This window comes from Nycticebus coucang, chromosome 2 (assembly GCF_027406575.1).
Source record: "Nycticebus coucang isolate mNycCou1 chromosome 2, mNycCou1.pri, whole genome shotgun sequence".
In the NCBI taxonomy this organism is placed as follows: domain Eukaryota; kingdom Metazoa; phylum Chordata; class Mammalia; order Primates; family Lorisidae; genus Nycticebus; species Nycticebus coucang.
In genome coordinates, this window is record NC_069781.1 from 39,679,538 (window position 1) to 39,698,458 (window position 18,921).

Here is an 18,921-nt window from a genome sequence, read left to right on the forward strand (position 1 = left end):
CCTAGCACTTTGGTAGGGCCAGGCAGGAGAATCTCTTGAGACTAAGAGTTCAAGACCAGCCTGGGCAAAATAGTGAGACATTCCCACCTCAAAAAAAAAAAAAATTGAGAATCTCTGTCATTATTTTAGGTGGAGGGGGGACGGGTGATGGGGGGGTTGTTTGTTTTTGAGACAGGGCCTTGCTCTTTCACCTAGGCTGGAGTACAGTGGCATGATCATAGCTCATCGTAACCTCAAACTCCTGGGCTCAAGCAATTCTGCTGGAAGCTGGGATTACAGGCACGGGCCACCAGGCCCTCGCTAATCTTTTTCTTTTTCTTTTTGTAAAGTCCGGCGTCTCGGTTGTTGCCCAGGTTGGTACTCCTGGCCTCAAGCGATCCTCCAGCCTCCACCTCTACATAAACCACTGCGCTCAGCCCCCACATTTCCCAGTTGTGGAAGTGGTTATCTTTCTTGAGGAAAAGGGCAAGAGATGATCAAGGGAAAGCAAAAAGTGCAGGTAACGCACACCCTCAGGCACGTCCACAGGCTGCAGCTTTTTGAGCGTTCCCAAAGTCGCTAAGCCGGAACCCACTTCCCAGCTAGCCCGGCAGGAGCGAGCCACTGATCGGGCTCTCCGGGGCCGGACCCTCGCCCGGGTGGGCTGCTGCCCGCACCCGCTGCCTGACCGGACCCGCCCCGCCCTCGGCCTAGGTTTACACTGTCCGCAGAGCCCCGCCCCCTGCCTCGGGAGGCGGAGGCGGTGGGGACGCAAGGCGGTGCGGACGCATGGCCGGCGCAGGGTCACCAAGCGGGGTTCCTGGGGGGCCGGGCCCCGGCGAGCCCGAGGAGGCCTGCGGCTGGCGCTGCCCGGAACACAGCGACCGAGTGGTCGAGCTCTTCTGTCGCCGTTGCCGCCTCTGCGTGTGCGCGCTTTGCCCGGTGCTGGGCACGCACCGAGGCCACCCGATCGGCCTGGCGCTGGAGGAGGCGGTGCATGTGCAGGTGGGGACCGCGGGGACCACAGGGACCAGGGCGGGCGTGGGGGAGCAAGCCCAGGAGCTACTGCCGAGGAGGGGCCCGGCCCGGTGTCCCACTGCAGTGCCCGGTGAGAGCCTGGGTACCAGAGGGTGACCCAGGGCACATCTAAGCATCAACCGATAGTTCAGAACCGGAGACTGCAGCCCAAGAAGGGCACATACAGGCAAGCCAGGGCCATCAGTATAGCTTCAGAAAAGGTGGGTTTGGAGTGAGAACTTGGGAGCCCCAGCTGTACCCAGACGTCGTTGACCTGTCCACCATGGCTGGCCTTCCACACTGCCCTTGGACTGGTTGAAAATCTGTCTTAATCAACGAAGGTGAAAACCCTTCCTGTCAGAGAACAGCCACACGGACATCTCTGGTTTACTCTGGAATTCACAGAAAGGGCCATGAACGAGGACTGTCACCTCTACTTACCCCTCCCATACCTTCCACAGAGAGGCCTCCCTTCTTGCTCGGGACAGCCTTCCGCTTTCATTATTACTACAGCCATTTTCGAGATCACAAGAAGGTTCTGGAGGCAGGGGAGGCCATGAACCTAGGACTCAAGGGCCATTCTCACCTTGGGGCCCTAACCCTTGCTTAATACTGACAGTGGCTAGGGCTGGGGTCTCCCCTTCCAGCCTTGCAGCTGGCCTGTTCTGTGGCTCTGTTAGGAAGGCTGGGCCAGGCAGGCCTTCCTGTTCAGAGGGATGTTGATTCTACCACTTCCACCTCCAAGAAGCCTTCTGTGATCAAGTCAGCCCCTCAGTGACCTTTCCCCCTGCACCAGGACATCAGCACCACATGGTGACAACCTTGGAACTCCAAGGTGAAAATGGCAGACAAGAGGGAGAGTCTGGTGGAGTCCTGGGTTCAAAGCCAGTCCTTGCCTCCAGAGCCTTCCTTTCTTTATGTATAAAATGGCTATAATGATAGTAGTAGCTTCTCTGAAAACTGTTATTCAGAGTTACCAAGGCTACTTACCCGATATCTGCTCAAGGATCTCACCCAGGTGTCCACTTGTCTGCTCACCTGCCTGTTGCCAACATTAAATAACAAGATATGAAAATATGATTAAGAAAATATAAGAAATATATTTTATTTATAACATATTTATTATATATTAAATATATATTTATTTATAATATCTACAATTAAGAAAATATGTTTAAGTGTGGAGTGTGTTTGAGCCCATAGCTGGAGGATGGCCACCTGAAGTTGCCCACAATATAATTCCAGTTAGCAGTAGTTACAGAAGGGTTTTTGTCATTTTTCCCTTTTATCAGGTCTTTTGAAGAAAAACCTGATGAAATTGTGAATAAGTAAATTGTGAATAAACTCACGATTTTGGCTCCTTTTGTGTTCTGGAGCTTAGTCCCATCACTAGGAAGGTTCATTGCCGATTAGTCCTGTCCCACCTTGGGGGAGGACATATCTCAGGGAAGAATTTAAGAGTGACAAAAGGTGAACTGGAATGACATCACAGGGTGGCAAAAAAAAAGAAAGTGACCTCAGTCAAGTCACTGATTTACACAGCTGCTGTTGCTTTTTGACTTATCTCTGGTCTTTGGAATATCATGAGTTTAGTTTTCTCAGAAAAAGTAAAATGACAAGAGATACATAATAGAAATATAAAGCACATGAGGATTATAATCAAAAAAAGAGTATATATGCCAGACAGGGAAAAAAAAAAAATTCCATTGAGGAGTCAACTAAAAACATCATAAAGAAAATTAAAACTGGGCTGGGCATGGTGGCTTACACCTGTAATCAAGCCTAGCTCTCTGGGAGGCCCAGGTGGGTGGATTGCCTGAGCTCAGGAGTTTGAGACCAGCCTGAGCAAGAGTGAGACCCCATCTCTGAAAATCCCAGGCATGTGGTGGGCACCTGTAGGCCCAGCTACTCGGGAAGCTGAGGCAAGAGGATTGCTTGAGCCCAAGAGTTTGAAGTTGCTCTGAGCTACGATGCCACAGCACTCAACCAAGGGTGAAAAAGAAAAAAAGAAACCTGGCTTATAAAACTTGTTTTATAACTTTCCTTATTTAGCCTACTAAATAAATAATTCGGTATTTAGTCCAAATTGTAGGGAAATAATCAAAACTCAAAAGCAATGGTCAGGGCTGGAATCTAATAACAAATATGCTGTAATTGTCTTCTGAAACATAATTTTTCTCTCCTTAATTCCCCATTTCTACCAAAGATAAATCTTAGTAGGACAAACTTGCTTTCAAAGTAAGTTTAGTATCACACAGGGCCTAATTATTTGCATAAAGTGCAGCAAGAATAATGATTGGTCATGCAGGCCAATTTTTTTTTTTTTGAGTTGGCTTTGCTGGAACTTTTATAAGAAATTTTGAATTAGCCTTTTGAAAGCCTCTAGGCTATGAATCCTAGCCAGGGACTCACCCTCAGATTATGCTTGCAGTACCTGTGTGCATTGGGTGAATTCTTCACTCCTTAAGGTCTCAAAATGTCTTGAGGTTCCTGGGCCTGTCAGAAAATGATGTTCTCTACTTCGCAAAGGTCCGAAACCTTGAAAAGGAACTGCATGTGCAAGGTATCAGGCCATTCTTTCCAACGGGCTTTTTATCAGCTCCGTAAAGCCAACGTCGATTCCTCATAGCAGTCTGGTTATATCTAAAAATAAGCCATTTCAGTCAAAGCCTTGGTAAAAAATACATGTCTCCAATTTGCCCTGTTTCGAAAGAAGACATAGTCTTGTTGAACTTATGCAAATAACTGTAGTGCCATAAAATAGAAATGCTTATGAATGGTTTCAAAGGTTTGGAGAAATCAGGTAGAGAAAGGCCAGTGTTTCAATTTTGGTCATAAAACTACACTTTACCCAATTACTGTGAGCTATAATAGCTGAGAATAAATTTTTTTTTTTTACTCTAGAAAACACACTATAAAGAGAATCAGCAAAGTTTCAAGCAAAAAAAAAATCACAAAAATAATTTTAGCCCTCTTTCAGTTCCGTGCTATTCTATTAGTTTTTGTTGTGCTTGATTTCAGGTTAGTAATCCATTTTTTTTATTACAGTTCTGGAAGTTTTTACTTAGTCCAATGGTATAATTGCTTTTCTTTTTCTTTCTTTCTTTTTTTTTTTTTTTTTTGTTGAGACAGAGTCTCACTATGTCACCCTTGGTAGAGTGCTGTGGCATCACAGCTCACAGCAACCTCAAACTCTTGGGTTTAAGCGATTCTCTTGTCTCAGCCTCCCAAGTATCTGGGACTATAGGCATCCACCACAAAATGCCTGGCTATTTTTTTGTTGCAGTTGGCATTGTTGTTTGGCAGGCTCAGGCCGTGTTTGAACTCGCCAGCCCAGGTGTATGCGGCCTGGGCAGTGGGCACTGAGCCTCCAATGGTATAATTTCTGAAGTTATCAGAAATCTGTATTCAAGAGTATTTGTCAGGATTCTTTTCATTAATTTCCTTGAAGAAGAAGCAAATTTTGGACCGATTTTTCTTAGTTTTTATAGAGACTGGGTCTTGCTTTGTTGCCCAGGCTGGTCTTGAATTCCTCGCCTCAAGTGATCCTTCCACATTTGCCTTCCAAAGTGCTGGGACTAAAAGTGTGAGCCACCAAGCCTGGCTCATACAAGTTATTTATTTATTTATTTATCTATTTATTGAGACAGAGTCTTACTCCATTGCCCTGGGGTTGGGTGCCATGGCATCATCATTACTCACAGCAACCTCAAACTCCTGGGCTTAAGCAATTCACCTGCCTCAGCTTCCTGAATAGTGGGACTACAGGCACCTGCCACAACACCGAACCAGTTTTTCTATTTTGGTAAAGATGGGGTCTCACTCTTGCTCAGACTAGTCTTGATCTCCTGAGCTCAAGCAATCCACCCATGTAGGCCAGGATTACAGGCGTGAGCCACCACACCCGGGCTTTATACAAATAAACAATTCCCTGACCAGGAATCAAGCCTGGGCTGCAGCTATGAAGCTCTAAATCTTAACGACTAGATGACAGACTAGGATCTTTTCTACAGATCTTTCAGGGGATCCAAAGCAGACAGTTTGAGCATTTTAAAGATTTACTACCTCATCTTTTTCACTTAAAAACCCACTTGTAACTGCTGCTAATCAGAGTGTACATTCAGAGCAACTTAAATCTACGCTACTGGGTAGTCATCCTCAAGTTTTGGGATCAAATAAACTCTATACTTAATCATATTTTCTGAATCTTGTTATTTAAGGCTGACACTAAAGCATACCCATTTTTGCATCCACATACCTACTTACTTACCTATCTATTAACCCTTCATCCATCCATCCATCATTCATTCATAATTCAAGCACATACATTGTGCCACAAATCAAAGAAGAGGTCAAATCCTTTCCTTACCCTGGAGTTCCCTGGTTGGTTGGGGGGGAAGCACAATGACAACACAGTGTGATAAATAGTGTAATTGAAGTGGCCAAGGTGGGGGTCATTGGGAGCCAGAGAGAAGACAGTGAGACCAGGAACTGGAAGCCCCGAAAGATTTCCTGGAGGAGATGCCATTGAAACTGGCTTTGAAAGATGAGTAGGCTGTCACCAGGTACAGGAGAAGCCCTGTGGCTGCAGGGCAAGGGCATCAGGAGGTCAGGGAGATCCTTGAGTAGTGTACAGGAGCTGGGCTTAAAGCCTTGGAAATCACAATAGGGTAAGGATGTGCTCCTGGAAGCCATGGCTTATACTTGAGTTATGATGATCCCCCCAACCCATCCCCTCACCCATTGCCTAGAGTAAAACTGCGCACAGTATCAAATGCTTGTGGGATGTTAGAGCCACAATACAGGCTGTGTGTATTGAGCATTTACTGTCTGCTGGCGATCCTGTGTGCATCTCCTCATTGAGTCCCACAGCCAACCTGTGGGCTTATTTATGGCAGAGAAAACTGAGCTGTAGAGTGGTGAGAACACAAAGCTAGGACTCAGACCTAGCTTTGACTCTGACTCTGGGGCTTGGGCTTGTAACAACTTGCTGAGGGTCTTCCAGCTCTGCTCAAAGCTGGCAGCCCTTGATAATTCTGTTCAGTTCATCGGACACTTCCAGATACCCCCCATTCTCCTGCCCTCAGGAAGCTCCCAGTCAATCAGCAGAGTCCAGTGGCAGGTGTAAGGCCAGCTGTAAGGAGGGGGAAGATGGAGATAAAGTCACACCTATGGGGCAGGGGGACGTAGAATAGGCCTTTGGAAAAACAAAAATTTCAAAAGGCAGAGATAGGGAAGGTGGGAGGGTACAAGAAGCATAACCCCCATGGACCTCTCACCCAGGCCCAGAGGGCTGCAGACTGCCTGCAATGTATATTTCATGTGGGCAGCTCCTGGAATGGTCCAGCATGTAATAGGTCCTCAGTTAATAGTAACTCTGTAGGCTCGGCGCCTGTAGCTCAAGTGGCTAGGGGGACAGCCACATACACCGGAACTGGTGGGTTCAAATCCAGCCTGGGCCTGCCAAACAGCAATGACAACTACAACCAAAAAAATAGCTGGGTGCTGTGGTGGGCACCTGTAGTCTCAGCTACTTGGGAGGCTGAGGCAAGAGAGTTTGAGGTTGCTGTGAGCTGTGACGCCACGGCACTCTACCCAGGGTGACAGCTTGAGACTCTGTCTCAAAAAAACTGAGAGGCTGGAAAAGCAGGTCACAAGCAAAACTTGTCCTAGGAAAAAAACTATGTGGGGGCATGACAGAGTACCTGGCGTGGATCTCTGAGGCGCAGAGGCCCTTGTTCCAGGCCACTCCATGACACTGGGCAAGTCCTCTCCTGTTCTGAGTCTCAGATACCTTAGCTGAAAATAAAGCATGAGATGAAATAGCCCCTGTGGGAGGCCTGTTATCTCAAACGTGACTTTTCTCCTAACTCCCTCATTACAGAGACTTGCCAGAGAATGTTTAAAGCAGTTGGCAACCAAGAAGGAGCAGGAAGTTGGCAACATAACCCAAATAGAAGACACTGCAGAGAAGCTCAAGGCAAGTGGACGTTTCTTCCTTATTAAGTTCCCCCAGTATGGAAGCAAGGAAATAATCACAACTACCTTCACAAGGACAGATCAGATTTGGTGGAGCCTGGGGCATCCGTAATTTAGGCACTGTCTTTGAGAGAGAGAACAGAAAATTACAGACAAAATTAGGTGCAAGACCGTGAGGGGGTTCTACAAGTGAGGGGCCTTGAGGCTCCCGTTTCATTCGATCTGTGGCAAACCTCTGGTACCTTTGTGTCCCTCAGCTGCCATTCTCTTGGAGGGACTCATGCAAGTGCCAACTGCCTACAACACAGCGAAATACAGCATAGGGAACATGTAAATATCTCTTTAAGTTTCACTGCCATCTTGAAAGTAAATAGGAGGGCGGTGCCAGTAGCTCAATGAGTAGGGGGCTGGCCACATACACTAAGGCTGGCGGGTTCGAACCCAGCCCAGGTCAGCTAAACAACATGACAACTACAACAGAAAAAAATAGCCGGGCGTTGTGGCGGGCGCCTGTGGTCCCAGCCTGGGAGGCTGAGACAAGAGAATCACTTAAGCCCAAGAGTTGGAGGTTGCTGTGAGCTGTGACGCCACGGTACTCTACCGAGGACGACATAATGAGACTGTCTCAAAAAAAAAGAAAGAAAGTAAATAGGGTATAAATATGTTCTATATATATGCACTTTCTTCAGGCTTCTCCTTTCATAATAATTTTTGTTTAAATAGAGTCTTTTGGGGGTTTTGAATGGAAAGTTGAGGCTGATGTTTTTGTGAGTAGCCATTTTGACTTTGACAACGTTGTTGCAATTTTTTTTTTTTTTTTTTTGTAGAGACAGAGTTTCACTTTATTGCCCTTGGTAGAGTGCTGTGGCATCACACAGCTCACAGCAACCTCCAACTCTTGCGCTTAAGCGATTCTCTTGCCTCAGCCTCCTGAGTAGCTGGGACTACAGGTGCCCGCTACAACACCCGGCTATTTTTTTGTTGCAGTTTGGCCAGGGCCAGGTTTGAACCTGCTACCCTCGGTATGCGGGGCCAGTGACCTACCCACTGAGCCACAGGCACCGCCCACGTTGTTGCATTTTTAAAGGTCTTTTGTGTGAACTCAAGCCACGTCCTTCCCCTCCCAGCCTCAGCTGCTCCCTCCTTGCAGTGAAGGCTGGGGTGGGATGCCCTCCTAGGGCATTATGAGTTTATGAACCCCTGACTGGCCCAAACTAGTCAGAGAGGAGGACTGGCTCTGACCCTGGAAAGAGCCAATACCTAGTTCTTCCTGCCACCAGGTCAGGCCACAGAATTGTCCCCCTCATTTGCCCAGTGTCCATTCTCCATTAGGAATCTTCACACAGTATGCTGGGGACATCTGTGATTCATATTGTGGCCCCAGCTTAATTATTAATAGTGTCCCTCCTATCTTCAAGAGCAGGACTCTGGGCCCTGGAACAAAAATCGATTCCAAAGGATTTGGGAAGTGAAAGTTGACATATTCAAAGAGATGGGGGAGGTGCTTGTGCTGTTCAGCCTGAGTAACAGGTTCCCTGTTTGCCAGTTTCTGAGCAGATATAGTTTAAGGGTCCCTGAAGGAGAGTGTAGAGGCTCAAAGGGGCAGGTTCCACCTTAATCTGAGGACTGTTTTCTTTGTTTTGACTCCCGCTCTCACAACTTTTTAACTTTTTTTTTTTTGTAGAGACAGAGTCTCACTTTATGGCCCTCATGGCATCACACAGCTCACAGCAACCTCCAACTCCTGGGCTTAAGCGATTCTCTTGCCTCAGCCTCCCGAGTAGCTGGGACTACAGGCGCCCGCCACAACGCCCGGCTATTAACTTTTTAACTTTTTATAGATTCACAGAAGTTGCAAAGATAGTACAGAAAAGTTCCATGTACCTTCACCTAGTTTGCCCTTAGGGTTACATCTCACATAACTATAGTACAACATGCAAAAAATTGACAGTGTCTGTAGTTCTGTGTTAACTTACCACGTGTGTAGATTCAAATAACCACCATTGCAAGCAAAATGTGAAATACTCAGCACTGCCAAGATCTACCTCCTGCTAACCTTTATAATCACCACCACCCCGTCCCTCTTCCCTAATCACTGGCAATCATTAGTTTGTTCTGTATCTCTACAGTTATAGCATTGAAAGATGTCATAAAAATGTAATCATACAGCATGTGTGACCTTTTGGGGTTTTTTTTTCAGTCAGCATAATGCCCTAGGGATCCACCCCGCTTGTGGCAGGTTATCAGTAGTTCATTTCTGTGCGCTGCTGAGCAGTAGTGTTCCAGCATTCCAGCAAGCCAGTAGTATGAATGTACCACTGGTTTGGGTTTTTTTTAACCATTACCTATTGTAGGATGATTGGTTGTTTCCCACTTGAGGGGATTACAAATAAAGCTTCTTCAGACAATTGTGTACAGGTTTCTGGGTGGACATAATTTTTCATTTCTCTGGGATAGATCCCTAGGAGGCTATGGGGATGGATATGTTTCATTTTTTAAGAAACTGCCAAACCATTTTCCAGAGTAGCTGTGCCATCTTATATCCCCACTAGTGACGTATGAGAGTTAGTTTCTCGTCATCCATAGCAATGTTTGTTTGTTTGAGACAGAGTCTCATTCTGTCACCCTGGGCTGGGTAGAGTGCCGTGGCACCACAGCTCACAGCCTCAAATGCCTGGGTGCAAGTGCCCCTCTTGTCTCAGCCTCCCAAGTAGCTGAGATCCCACCACAATACCAGGCTAGTGTTTTTATTTTTAGTAGACATGGGGTCTCACTCTTGCTCAGCCTGGTCTCGAACTCCTGAGCTCAAGCGATCCCCCCACATCAGCCTCCTAGAGTGCTAGGATTACAGGCATGAGCAGCTGCACCCTGCCCGATATTTGGTATTGTTACAAATTTTTATTTTAGTGTTTCTGATTGGTGTGTAGTGACACCTCATCGCGGACTTAGTTTGCATTTCCCCAGTGGCTAGTGATATCGAACATCTTTTCATATGCCATCTGTAAATCTTCTTTGGTGAAATATTTCTTCGTATATTTTACCCATTTCCTAATTGGATTTTTTTCTTATTGTTGAGTTTTGAGAATTGTCTGTATTTCTAGAAAAGAGTCCTTTGTCAGACGTGTGGTTGGCAAACATTTTCTCCCAGTCTACAGCTTGTCTTTTCATCATCTTAACAGAGAGAAAGTTTTTAATTTTGGCGAAGTTCAATTTATCAATTTTTTCCCTTTTATGGATTATGCTTTTGGTATTGTCATGTCCAAGAACTCTTTCCCTAGCCCTAGGTTCCCAAAATGTTCTCTCATTTTTTTTTTTTTTTTGACAGGGGCTGGGTTTGAACCCGCCACCTCTGGCATATGGGGTGGGTGCCCTACTCCTTTGAGCCATAGGCACCCCCCCTCTTTTGTTTTTTTTTAATAAAAAGTTTATAGTTTTGCATTTACATTTAAGTTCAGAATTCATTTTGAATTAATTTTTGTATAAGGTATGAAATTTAATTCAAGGTTGTTTGAGGGGGGGTTGTTTGTTTGCTTACATGTTTATGGATATCCAATTTGCTCTAGCACCATTTGTTTAAAAGACTAATCTTTCCCCATTGAAACACTTTCATCAGAAATCAGTTAGCCATACTGTGTGGAGCTATTTCTGAATTCTCTATTCTGTTCCATTGGTCTATGCCTCTATCTTTCTGCTGATACCACACAGTTAGGATTACTGATAATAGCTGCTAAGTCTTGAAATACCTGATACCTCCTACTTTATTCATCTTTTTCAGGATGATTTTAGCTCATCTAGTTTCTCTGCCTTTCCATTTAAATTTTAGAATGATCTTAAGAAAAAGAGTTTGTTGGGATTTTGATAGGAATTGTGTTTTTGGGAAAATTGACGTCATCGTTATGTTGAGTCATAGACCAGTGGGGATTTTCTGTTTATTTAGACCTTTGTTTTCTTTTCTTTCCTTTCTTTTTTTTTTTTTTTTTTTTGAGACAGAGTCTCAAGCTATTGCCTTGGGTAAAGTGCCATGGAGTGCTGTGCTGTGACATCACAGCTCACAGCAACCTCCAACTCTTGGGCTTAAGCGATTCTCTTGCCTCAGCCTCCCAAGTAGCTGGGAGTACAGGTGCCCACCACAATGCCTGGCTATTTTTTTTTTTTTGCAGTTGTCATTGTTGTTTAGCAGGCCCGGCCCAGGTTCAAACCTGCCAGCCTCGGTGTATGTGGCGGGTGCCCTAGCCGCTGAGCTACGCCATTTTGTAGTTTTCAACATAGAAATCCTTCAGATGTTTTGTTAGACTTGCACCTAAGTAGCCTTCATAAGGTAATAAGAAAAATGGAATTAGTGCACAGCATTTAAAGCTGAATAATATTTGTATAAAAATTTAGAGGTAGAAAAATAGGAAGATGTCACCACCTTTTGCTACTCTCACACGGAGCTTGATGGAGCTGAGCAATGGACACTTTTATGGCACAGGATCTCCTGGCCCCACCCCACCCATTCTCGCATTGTGTTACAAGCTTGGCTCATGTGGACAGTTACTTATTTTTTTGAGACAGAGTCTCAAGCTGTCATCCTGGGTAGAGTGCTGTGGCATCACAGCTCACAGCAACCTCAAACTCTTGGGCTCAAGCAATTCTTATGCCTCAGCTTCCCAAGTAGCTGGGACTACAGGCACCTGCCACAACACCCGGCTATTTTTGTTGTTGTTGTTGCAGTTGTCATTGTTGTTTTAGCTTGTCCGGGGCAGGTTTGAACCCACCAGCCTTGGTATATGAGGTCAGCGCCCTACCCACTGAGCTATGGGCACTGCCTGGACATTTACATTTTGATTCCTGATCAAGAAGCATATTTTTAAATGTTCGAGTATAATCCTACACCCTGCCATTTAAGGCCAACCACTATTCACATTTAGAGAATTTTGTACTGTACATGTATGTGCTTTTATGTAGTTTGATACACATTGTGTATGCAGTTTTAATATCATATCCCCAGTCTGCAGGTAAGGAATGAAATTTAATTTCCTAGTAAGGTTTGTCATTTGTATTACTCTCTTGTCTTCTTACCATGGGTATCCCATACACACTGGATTGTAAAAATTCCCTTTTGGAGCACTATGGCATGTGTATCTTCAGGGACTGCTTTGCGTTTCAGTAGTTCCTGAACCATTTTTATATAAATTTTCAGTTTTGTGGTGCCATGAATTAATTCAGATTCCAAGCCTGCTTAATGCAAACCTGTTATTTTGTTTGTTTGGCTGGTAATTTTCTTTTCACTCATCACCCTGGCTATATGACTAGATTCCTTGACCCTTCCCTGGGCCAGAAGGGGAGTTTTTCTGGGGCCTAATTCATGTATGGAGCATTTCTTTGTGGATCTAGCTTGATCTTCTACCCTACCCCAGCTGGATGGGGGCCAGGTACCCTGTGCTCCTCTGGGTGACCAAGCCGCACTGTGGGATGGCTCTCCCTAGTACATGCCTGCAGCTACACCCCTGCCGGGTCACTTAGCCTCAGCTCCTGACCAGGCCACTAACACCAGGCTCTCTCTTTAGTTTTGGCGCCTGAGAATTTCCTTTTTTTGTTTGTCTGATTGTTTTATTTTTAGCTTGGTCATATAACTTTTTAATCTGTTTATTATATCAGTATTTCTCTGTGAAGTAGCAATAGGGATAGTCTGTGTCAGTTTCTTCTTCCTTACTGACCAAAACTACATGTCACTTTACATATGGGTTTTTGCTGTTATTTGTTTAAGATCATAACATGTATCCATGTCATTCAAAGTTCTTTTTAATGTCAATATTAGAGACTGTAAATTCCATTTTATGGCTCTATCATGATCCATTACCTATTTACCTAAATTGAACATTTAAGATCATTTCCAGACAGTAAAGTGAAAATTTTGGTACATCAGTTTATTTCTTAGAGGTGATGCATCGCAGACATGGGTAAGGATCTGACCTCCCTCTGTTGAATTGTGGCAGGCACAGTTTGTGGGAGAGAAATCTGGGATGACCATGCTGCCCAGTACTTATTTATATAGAAGCAGTACTAGGAAAAGGGCCATTTACCTGAAAACTAATCCATACAACAGCTTTGTAATAAATTAAAATTAATAAAATTTATAGATGGTCCAAAGTCTGCTGCTCAGAAGCCAGTATGACCAGGCCTAACCAATCATTCCTTTCCAAAGAACAATGAATTAAGAAGGACTTGGTCATTAATCCCTAACTGACACCCATTAAATGATTTTCTCTTACAACCTTGTTCCAATAGGCTGATTGCTTCTCCCATCATGGCACTTCAAGGGGTGCTATGATCTGAATATTTGTCCCCTCCAAAACTCATGTTGAAACCTGAGCCCCAATGTGGCAGTATTGAGAGGTGGGGTCTTTAAGAGGTGCTTGGGTCACGGGGGATCTGCCATCATGAATGGATTAATCCACTAGTGGATTAATAGGTTATCACAGGAATGGGACTGGTGGCTTATAAGTAGTGTGCTCAGTCCTTCACCACATGATGTCCTGTGCCACCTCAGGACTCTGCAGAGAGCCCCACCAGGAAGAAGACCCTCACCAGATACAGCCCCTCAACCTTAAACTTTTCAACCTCCATAACTGTAAGAAATAAATTCCTTTTCACTATAGATTACCTAGTTTTTACCCAGTTTCAGGTATTCTGTCATATGCAACAGAAAACAGACAATATACCCAGGTGTAGGGAAAATTCAACACTCAACTGACTACCTTAACTTTTCACTAAAACTAGGATTAGATGACAATATAGCAGGGTGGCTATGTTCTTTTCTACCATCATGAGCTCTTGAAACTTAGAGAAATGAAAAAAATGTGTCTGTATATAGATATAGGTGTATTGATATGTTTAAGGTTGGTTACTGTTGGATCCAGACATAGTTAGGGATTTAGAATGTGCATAGGCTGTCAGAGCTGAAATCATTTGTCATTGGTCACATAGCACAGGCCCATAGCATTGCCCATCGCAGGGTTGTTTGCCGCGTTTTCAGCAAAACATCTTCTTCCATTCAGCTTCTGGGGCCTCAGCTCCATCAAGTCCCCTCAGGAAGGTAGAAGCCACTTTGAGGATTTAAGACAGAGGAGATTAATGCATGGAAGAGCCAATCAGAAGATGGTGAGACCATCACCTGCAGGAAGCCACCTCCACCCCTGGGCTGGTGTTGGCAGAGTACAGGGGCCAGGGCCACGGAGGCAGAAGCTAAAACCAGAGCTGGCCTATTCTGTGGGAGCTGGAGGGTGCAGGGGCCTCACTGAGGCAGCCCCTCGTGGAGACACTGCCTCAGTGGGAGGGGTGCTCTGACTACTGACTTGTCCTCACTCCCTGATTTTCCTCTAGTTTTTCTTCCCGTTGAACACACCCAGCCTGAAAGAAGATCCTGGAAGCAGCAAGGAAGGTTCAGCCCCTCTGCCCTACAGAGCAGAGCCAGGGACAGACAGGAAGTGGACCCGAGTCATAGGCCTGGACTAGCACCAGACCCAGAAACCCAGGGGGGCTGGGTCATAGCCTCAGTTCCTGGCTCTGTGCTTTTCCCTGACCCACAAGAGCTGTAGGGACTGAGCCACAGAGTAGGTGACATGAGGTGGCCTTCGCCAGGCTGAGAGTAGCAAGATGAAGACTTGGCCTGGCCATGCTGCTGGCCTCCGCTGCCTCTGGTCTCCATATCCCGCCTGCTGCTGCCACTGCTGCCACCGTACACTCTGAGGGTTTAAAGTGGCCTGGCCAGGGCTGGTGAGCAGGCCTGCCCTCCCTGATGGTGCCTCATGACAGGCGCCCACAGCAAGGTTGTCGGAAGTCATACTGAGTTTTCAGCAAAAGAGCTCCTTACATTCAGCTGTTCACTCACCGCAGAACCCAAAGATGGATTCGCCTAGCTGCCAGCACGCCATATGCAAAATCCCTCAGCCTGCCCTGGGCAGCAACTCACGGCTGGTGGGTTCTTTCTCTCCCCAGCCCTTCCTCAGCTAGCTTCTGTCAGGCCCTCACCCCACTGTGTCCAAACCCCAGCCCAGTACAGTTGGAATCCAGTTTCACTTTGAACCGATGCCACCTAAACCAGACAGTGTACTTCCTTGTTTCATTATTAAAATTCTCCTCCCCTCCCCCCATTATATTGCTCATTCTTATCTGCTTATATCTTAAGTTTTCTGGTGGCTGTTTTCAGATCGTTATTCCCTGCACTGAGAGTTAGAACAAGGTGTAGTGCCAGTAAGCTTCTTTTGTTTATTCTTTACAAAGCATATCTTTAGAAACTGCTTGGAGGGTAGCTTAGTTGGGAAGAGATATTTGCCCTCTTGGTTTCTCTATAAAGTTCTTTTATTTACTTATGTTACCTCCAACATGTTCATAAATCAAGGGTTTGGAACACATTTTCTTTGTTTGGTCATTCAATAAGATACATTCAGATCTAAGCTCATTGGCCCATTGCAACCATGTTATAAATGTAGACTAATTCCAAGGCTAGCCCAATGCTAATTTAATCCATAAGGCCTGTGGTATGAGCTAGCCATAGAACCTATTCACTGCCTAGAGAATTGTATAGGAAACAGATATAGGAAACTAATCCCCCAGCTGCTGCCAAACCACAGGTGGTCCGACTAACCAAGACAAGGAATCCTCCCCTACCCATTCCTGGAAGGGGTGGAGTTTTTTCAAATGGACTTTTTGTTTTATCTCTTCATTGTACAAGTATGATGGACCTCAATTCAAAAAATAATATGAAAAATGTGTATATGAACACATGGTTATTTAAAAATGTTTGCAAATAATGGCGTATAGAACTATATGAAGCCCAGAGAAGGGAGTCCCACTTTCCCATCCCTCCAATCCCAAACCCCTTGCCAAATGTGACCACTATTAACAGATATTTTAATTGCACTTATAAGCATACAGACGGGTATGTGTGTATCTGTATGTAGTTTTTGTTTTGTTATGTTTTACATAAATGGGATCATCATTAACATATTGTCATAATTGTTCTGCAACTTGTTCTTTTCCACACGATGTCTTTTTTTGTTGTTGTTGAAACAGAGTTCTACCCTATACCCTGAGCAGAGTGCAGTGGCATCATAGCTCACTGCAAACTCAGAGTCTGGCTGCAGGCGTCCTGCTGCCCAAGCTTCCCAAAGCCACTGGGACTACAGGCACTTGCCACAGAACCCGGCTGGGATTTTTATTTTTTCATGAGTCAGGGTCTCACTCTCACTCACACAAGTCTCCAACTCCTGAGTTCAAGCGCTCCTCCCGCCTCAGCCTCCCCAGTACTGGGATCATCGGCGTGAGTCACCATGCCCGGCTCAGGATGTCTTGAGAGCTTTCCGTTGCCTTCTTCCTTCTCCCTGCCCCCCGCTTTTTTTTTTTTTTTGAGACAGAGTCTCTCTATGTCACCCTCAGTAGAGTGCCATAGCGTCACAGCTCACAGCAACCTCAAACTCTTGGGCTTAAATGATTCTCTTGTCTCAGCCTCCCGAGTAGCTGGGACTACAGGCACCCGCCACAACGCCTGGCTATTTTTTGTTGTAGTTGTCATTGTTGTTTAACAACAATGCCCGGGCTGGATTCAAACCTGCCACCCTTGGTGTGTATGGCTGGCACTGTAACCACCGTGCTACGGGCACCAAGCCTCCTCCTTCCCTTTTTTTTTTTTTTTTTAATTGAGACAGGGTCTTGCTCTGTTGCTGGAGCTAGAGTACAGTGGTGTGATCATAGCTCACTACAACCTCAAATTCCTGGGCTTGAGCAATCCTCCATGCTCCTGCTTCAGCCTCTCAAGTAGCTGGGACTACAGGTGTACACCACAGTGCCTTGGCAATTTTTCTATTTTTTGGTAGAGACAGGGTCTTACTGTGTTGCTAAGGCTTACCTCAAACTCCTGACCTTAAGCGAACCTCCCACCCCAGCCTCCCAAAGTGCTAGGATTACAGGCTGTGAGCCACTGTGCCTGCTGTGGTATTTTTTTTTATGGTGATAAAATATATATAACAAAAATTTTGCCATTTTAAGCGTTTGATTCAGTAGCATTAATTACATTCACAATGTTGTATAACCATCACCAGTATCGATGTCCTTCATTATCCCAAACAGAAACTCAGAAACCATTAAGCAATTACTCTCCATCCCCTTCTCCCAGCCCTTGGTAAGCCCTACCTCCTGTCTGTAATTTGCCTATTCTAGATATTTCACGTAAGTGGAAATGTGGGAAGATCACTTGAGCCCAGGAGTTTAAGATCAGCCCGACCACCAAGGTGAAACCCTGTCTCTTCAAAATGTTTTTTTTAGAGACAGGGTCTCACTCTTGCTCAGGCTGGTCTTAAACTCATGAGCTCAAGCAATCCATCCACCTCAGTCTCGCAATGTGTGTTAGGGTTACAGACCTGAGCCACCATGTCCAGTTCCACAAAAAGTGCTTAAAAAATTAGCTGAGTGTGGTGATGAGTGCCTCTCATCCTAGATACTTGAAAGGCTGAGGCAAAATGATCACTTGAGCCTAGGAGTTGAAGGCTGCAGCGAGCTACTATTGCACTGCTATCCTTCAGCCTGGGCAACCGAGCAAGTCCCCCATCTCTTCTTAAAAAAAAACAACAAAAACAATATACTTTTCCAGTCAAATAGTCAAAAACATTTTCTCATTACCGTGCTCACTTGGTTGATTGCTTGAAAGGCAGAGCCACCTCTTCATATGTTTGTTGTCATTTGCATAACCTTGACCCACTTCTAATTAAATTACTTTTACTTTATGGTATGTCTGTGTAGTTTATGATCTGTTGTGCAGCTTTGTTTACAATTTTTATTTTTTATGTTGTAAAAACTGCCATTGTCTCCCTTTGTGCTATTTGAGTTTGGGGTCCATTTATGGAGCCTTTCCTCTCTTAAAATGATTTTAAATGGGGTGGCGCCTATGGCTTAAGGAGTAGGGCGCCGGTCCCATATGCCGGAGGTGGCGGGTTCAAACCTAGCCCCGGCCAAAAACCAAAAAAAAAAAAATGATTTTAAATGTTTTTTTTTTGTTTTTTGTTTTTAAACAATTTCATTCTGTTGGCTTGGGCAGAGTATTGTGGCATCATCATAGTTCATGGCAACTTCAAACTCTTAGGCTGAAGCAATCCTCCTGCCTCAGCCTCCTGAGTAGCTGGGACTACAGCTCGTTTTTCTATTTTTAGTAGAGATGAGGTCTCCCTCTTGCTCAGGCTGGTCTCAAGCTCCTGAGTTCAAGCAAGCCACCCGCCTCAACCTCTCAGAGTGCTAGGATTTCAGACTTCAGCCACTATGCCCAACCCATTGTTTTGTATTTCATTCTAATAGATTTATTATTTGGAGTTTTTATATGTGGTGATTTTAATCTGGATTTTCTTTTTTGTTTGTTTTCTTTACCTTTTATTGTATAACATCAGGCATATATACACATGTGTTATTTTGAGACATACCCTGTTTCCCCGAAAATAAGACAGTGTCTTATTTTAAGGTGTGCTCCGAAAGATGTGCTAGGTCTTATTTTCAGAGGACATCTTATCTTTCCTGTAAGTAGGTCTTATTTTCGGAGGATGTCTTATTTTCGGGAAAACAGGGTATCCCACAGGTCCCATTTCCTCTGTAAAAGTTTCAGCATATTATATATAAAAGATAAGTACTCTTTTTTTAAAACACAACTAGCTGGGTATGGTGGCTCACACCTGTAATCCCAGCACTCTGGGAGGCCAAGATGGGAGAATTGCTTGGGGCCAGGAGTTTGGGACCAGCCTGGGCCATGTAGTGACAACCCATCTCTACTAAAAATATTTTTTAAGAATGAAAAAACACATAACTGAAGTATGATTATGCATCTAAGGAAACTAATGATAAGTAGTTCCTTCATAGCACTAATTATCCAATCAGTGGCCATATCTCCAATATAAAGGTCACATTTTATTTGTTTGAATTGGG

The 18,921-nt window shown here is 44.9% G+C and overlaps 1 protein-coding gene across 1 annotated transcript in view; it reads left to right on the plus strand.

The window, feature by feature from the left end:
- Positions 1-740: 740 nt before the first annotated feature.
- TRIM14 (tripartite motif containing 14) overlaps positions 741-18,921 on the plus strand; it is a 40,890-nt gene continuing 22,709 nt past the window's right edge. The window contains exons 1-2 of the mRNA XM_053567964.1: positions 741-984; positions 6,881-6,976. Coding sequence (XP_053423939.1) covers positions 769-984; positions 6,881-6,976 — 312 coding nt within the window. The 5' untranslated portion in view covers positions 741-768. The remainder of the gene's footprint in view (positions 985-6,880; positions 6,977-18,921) is intronic.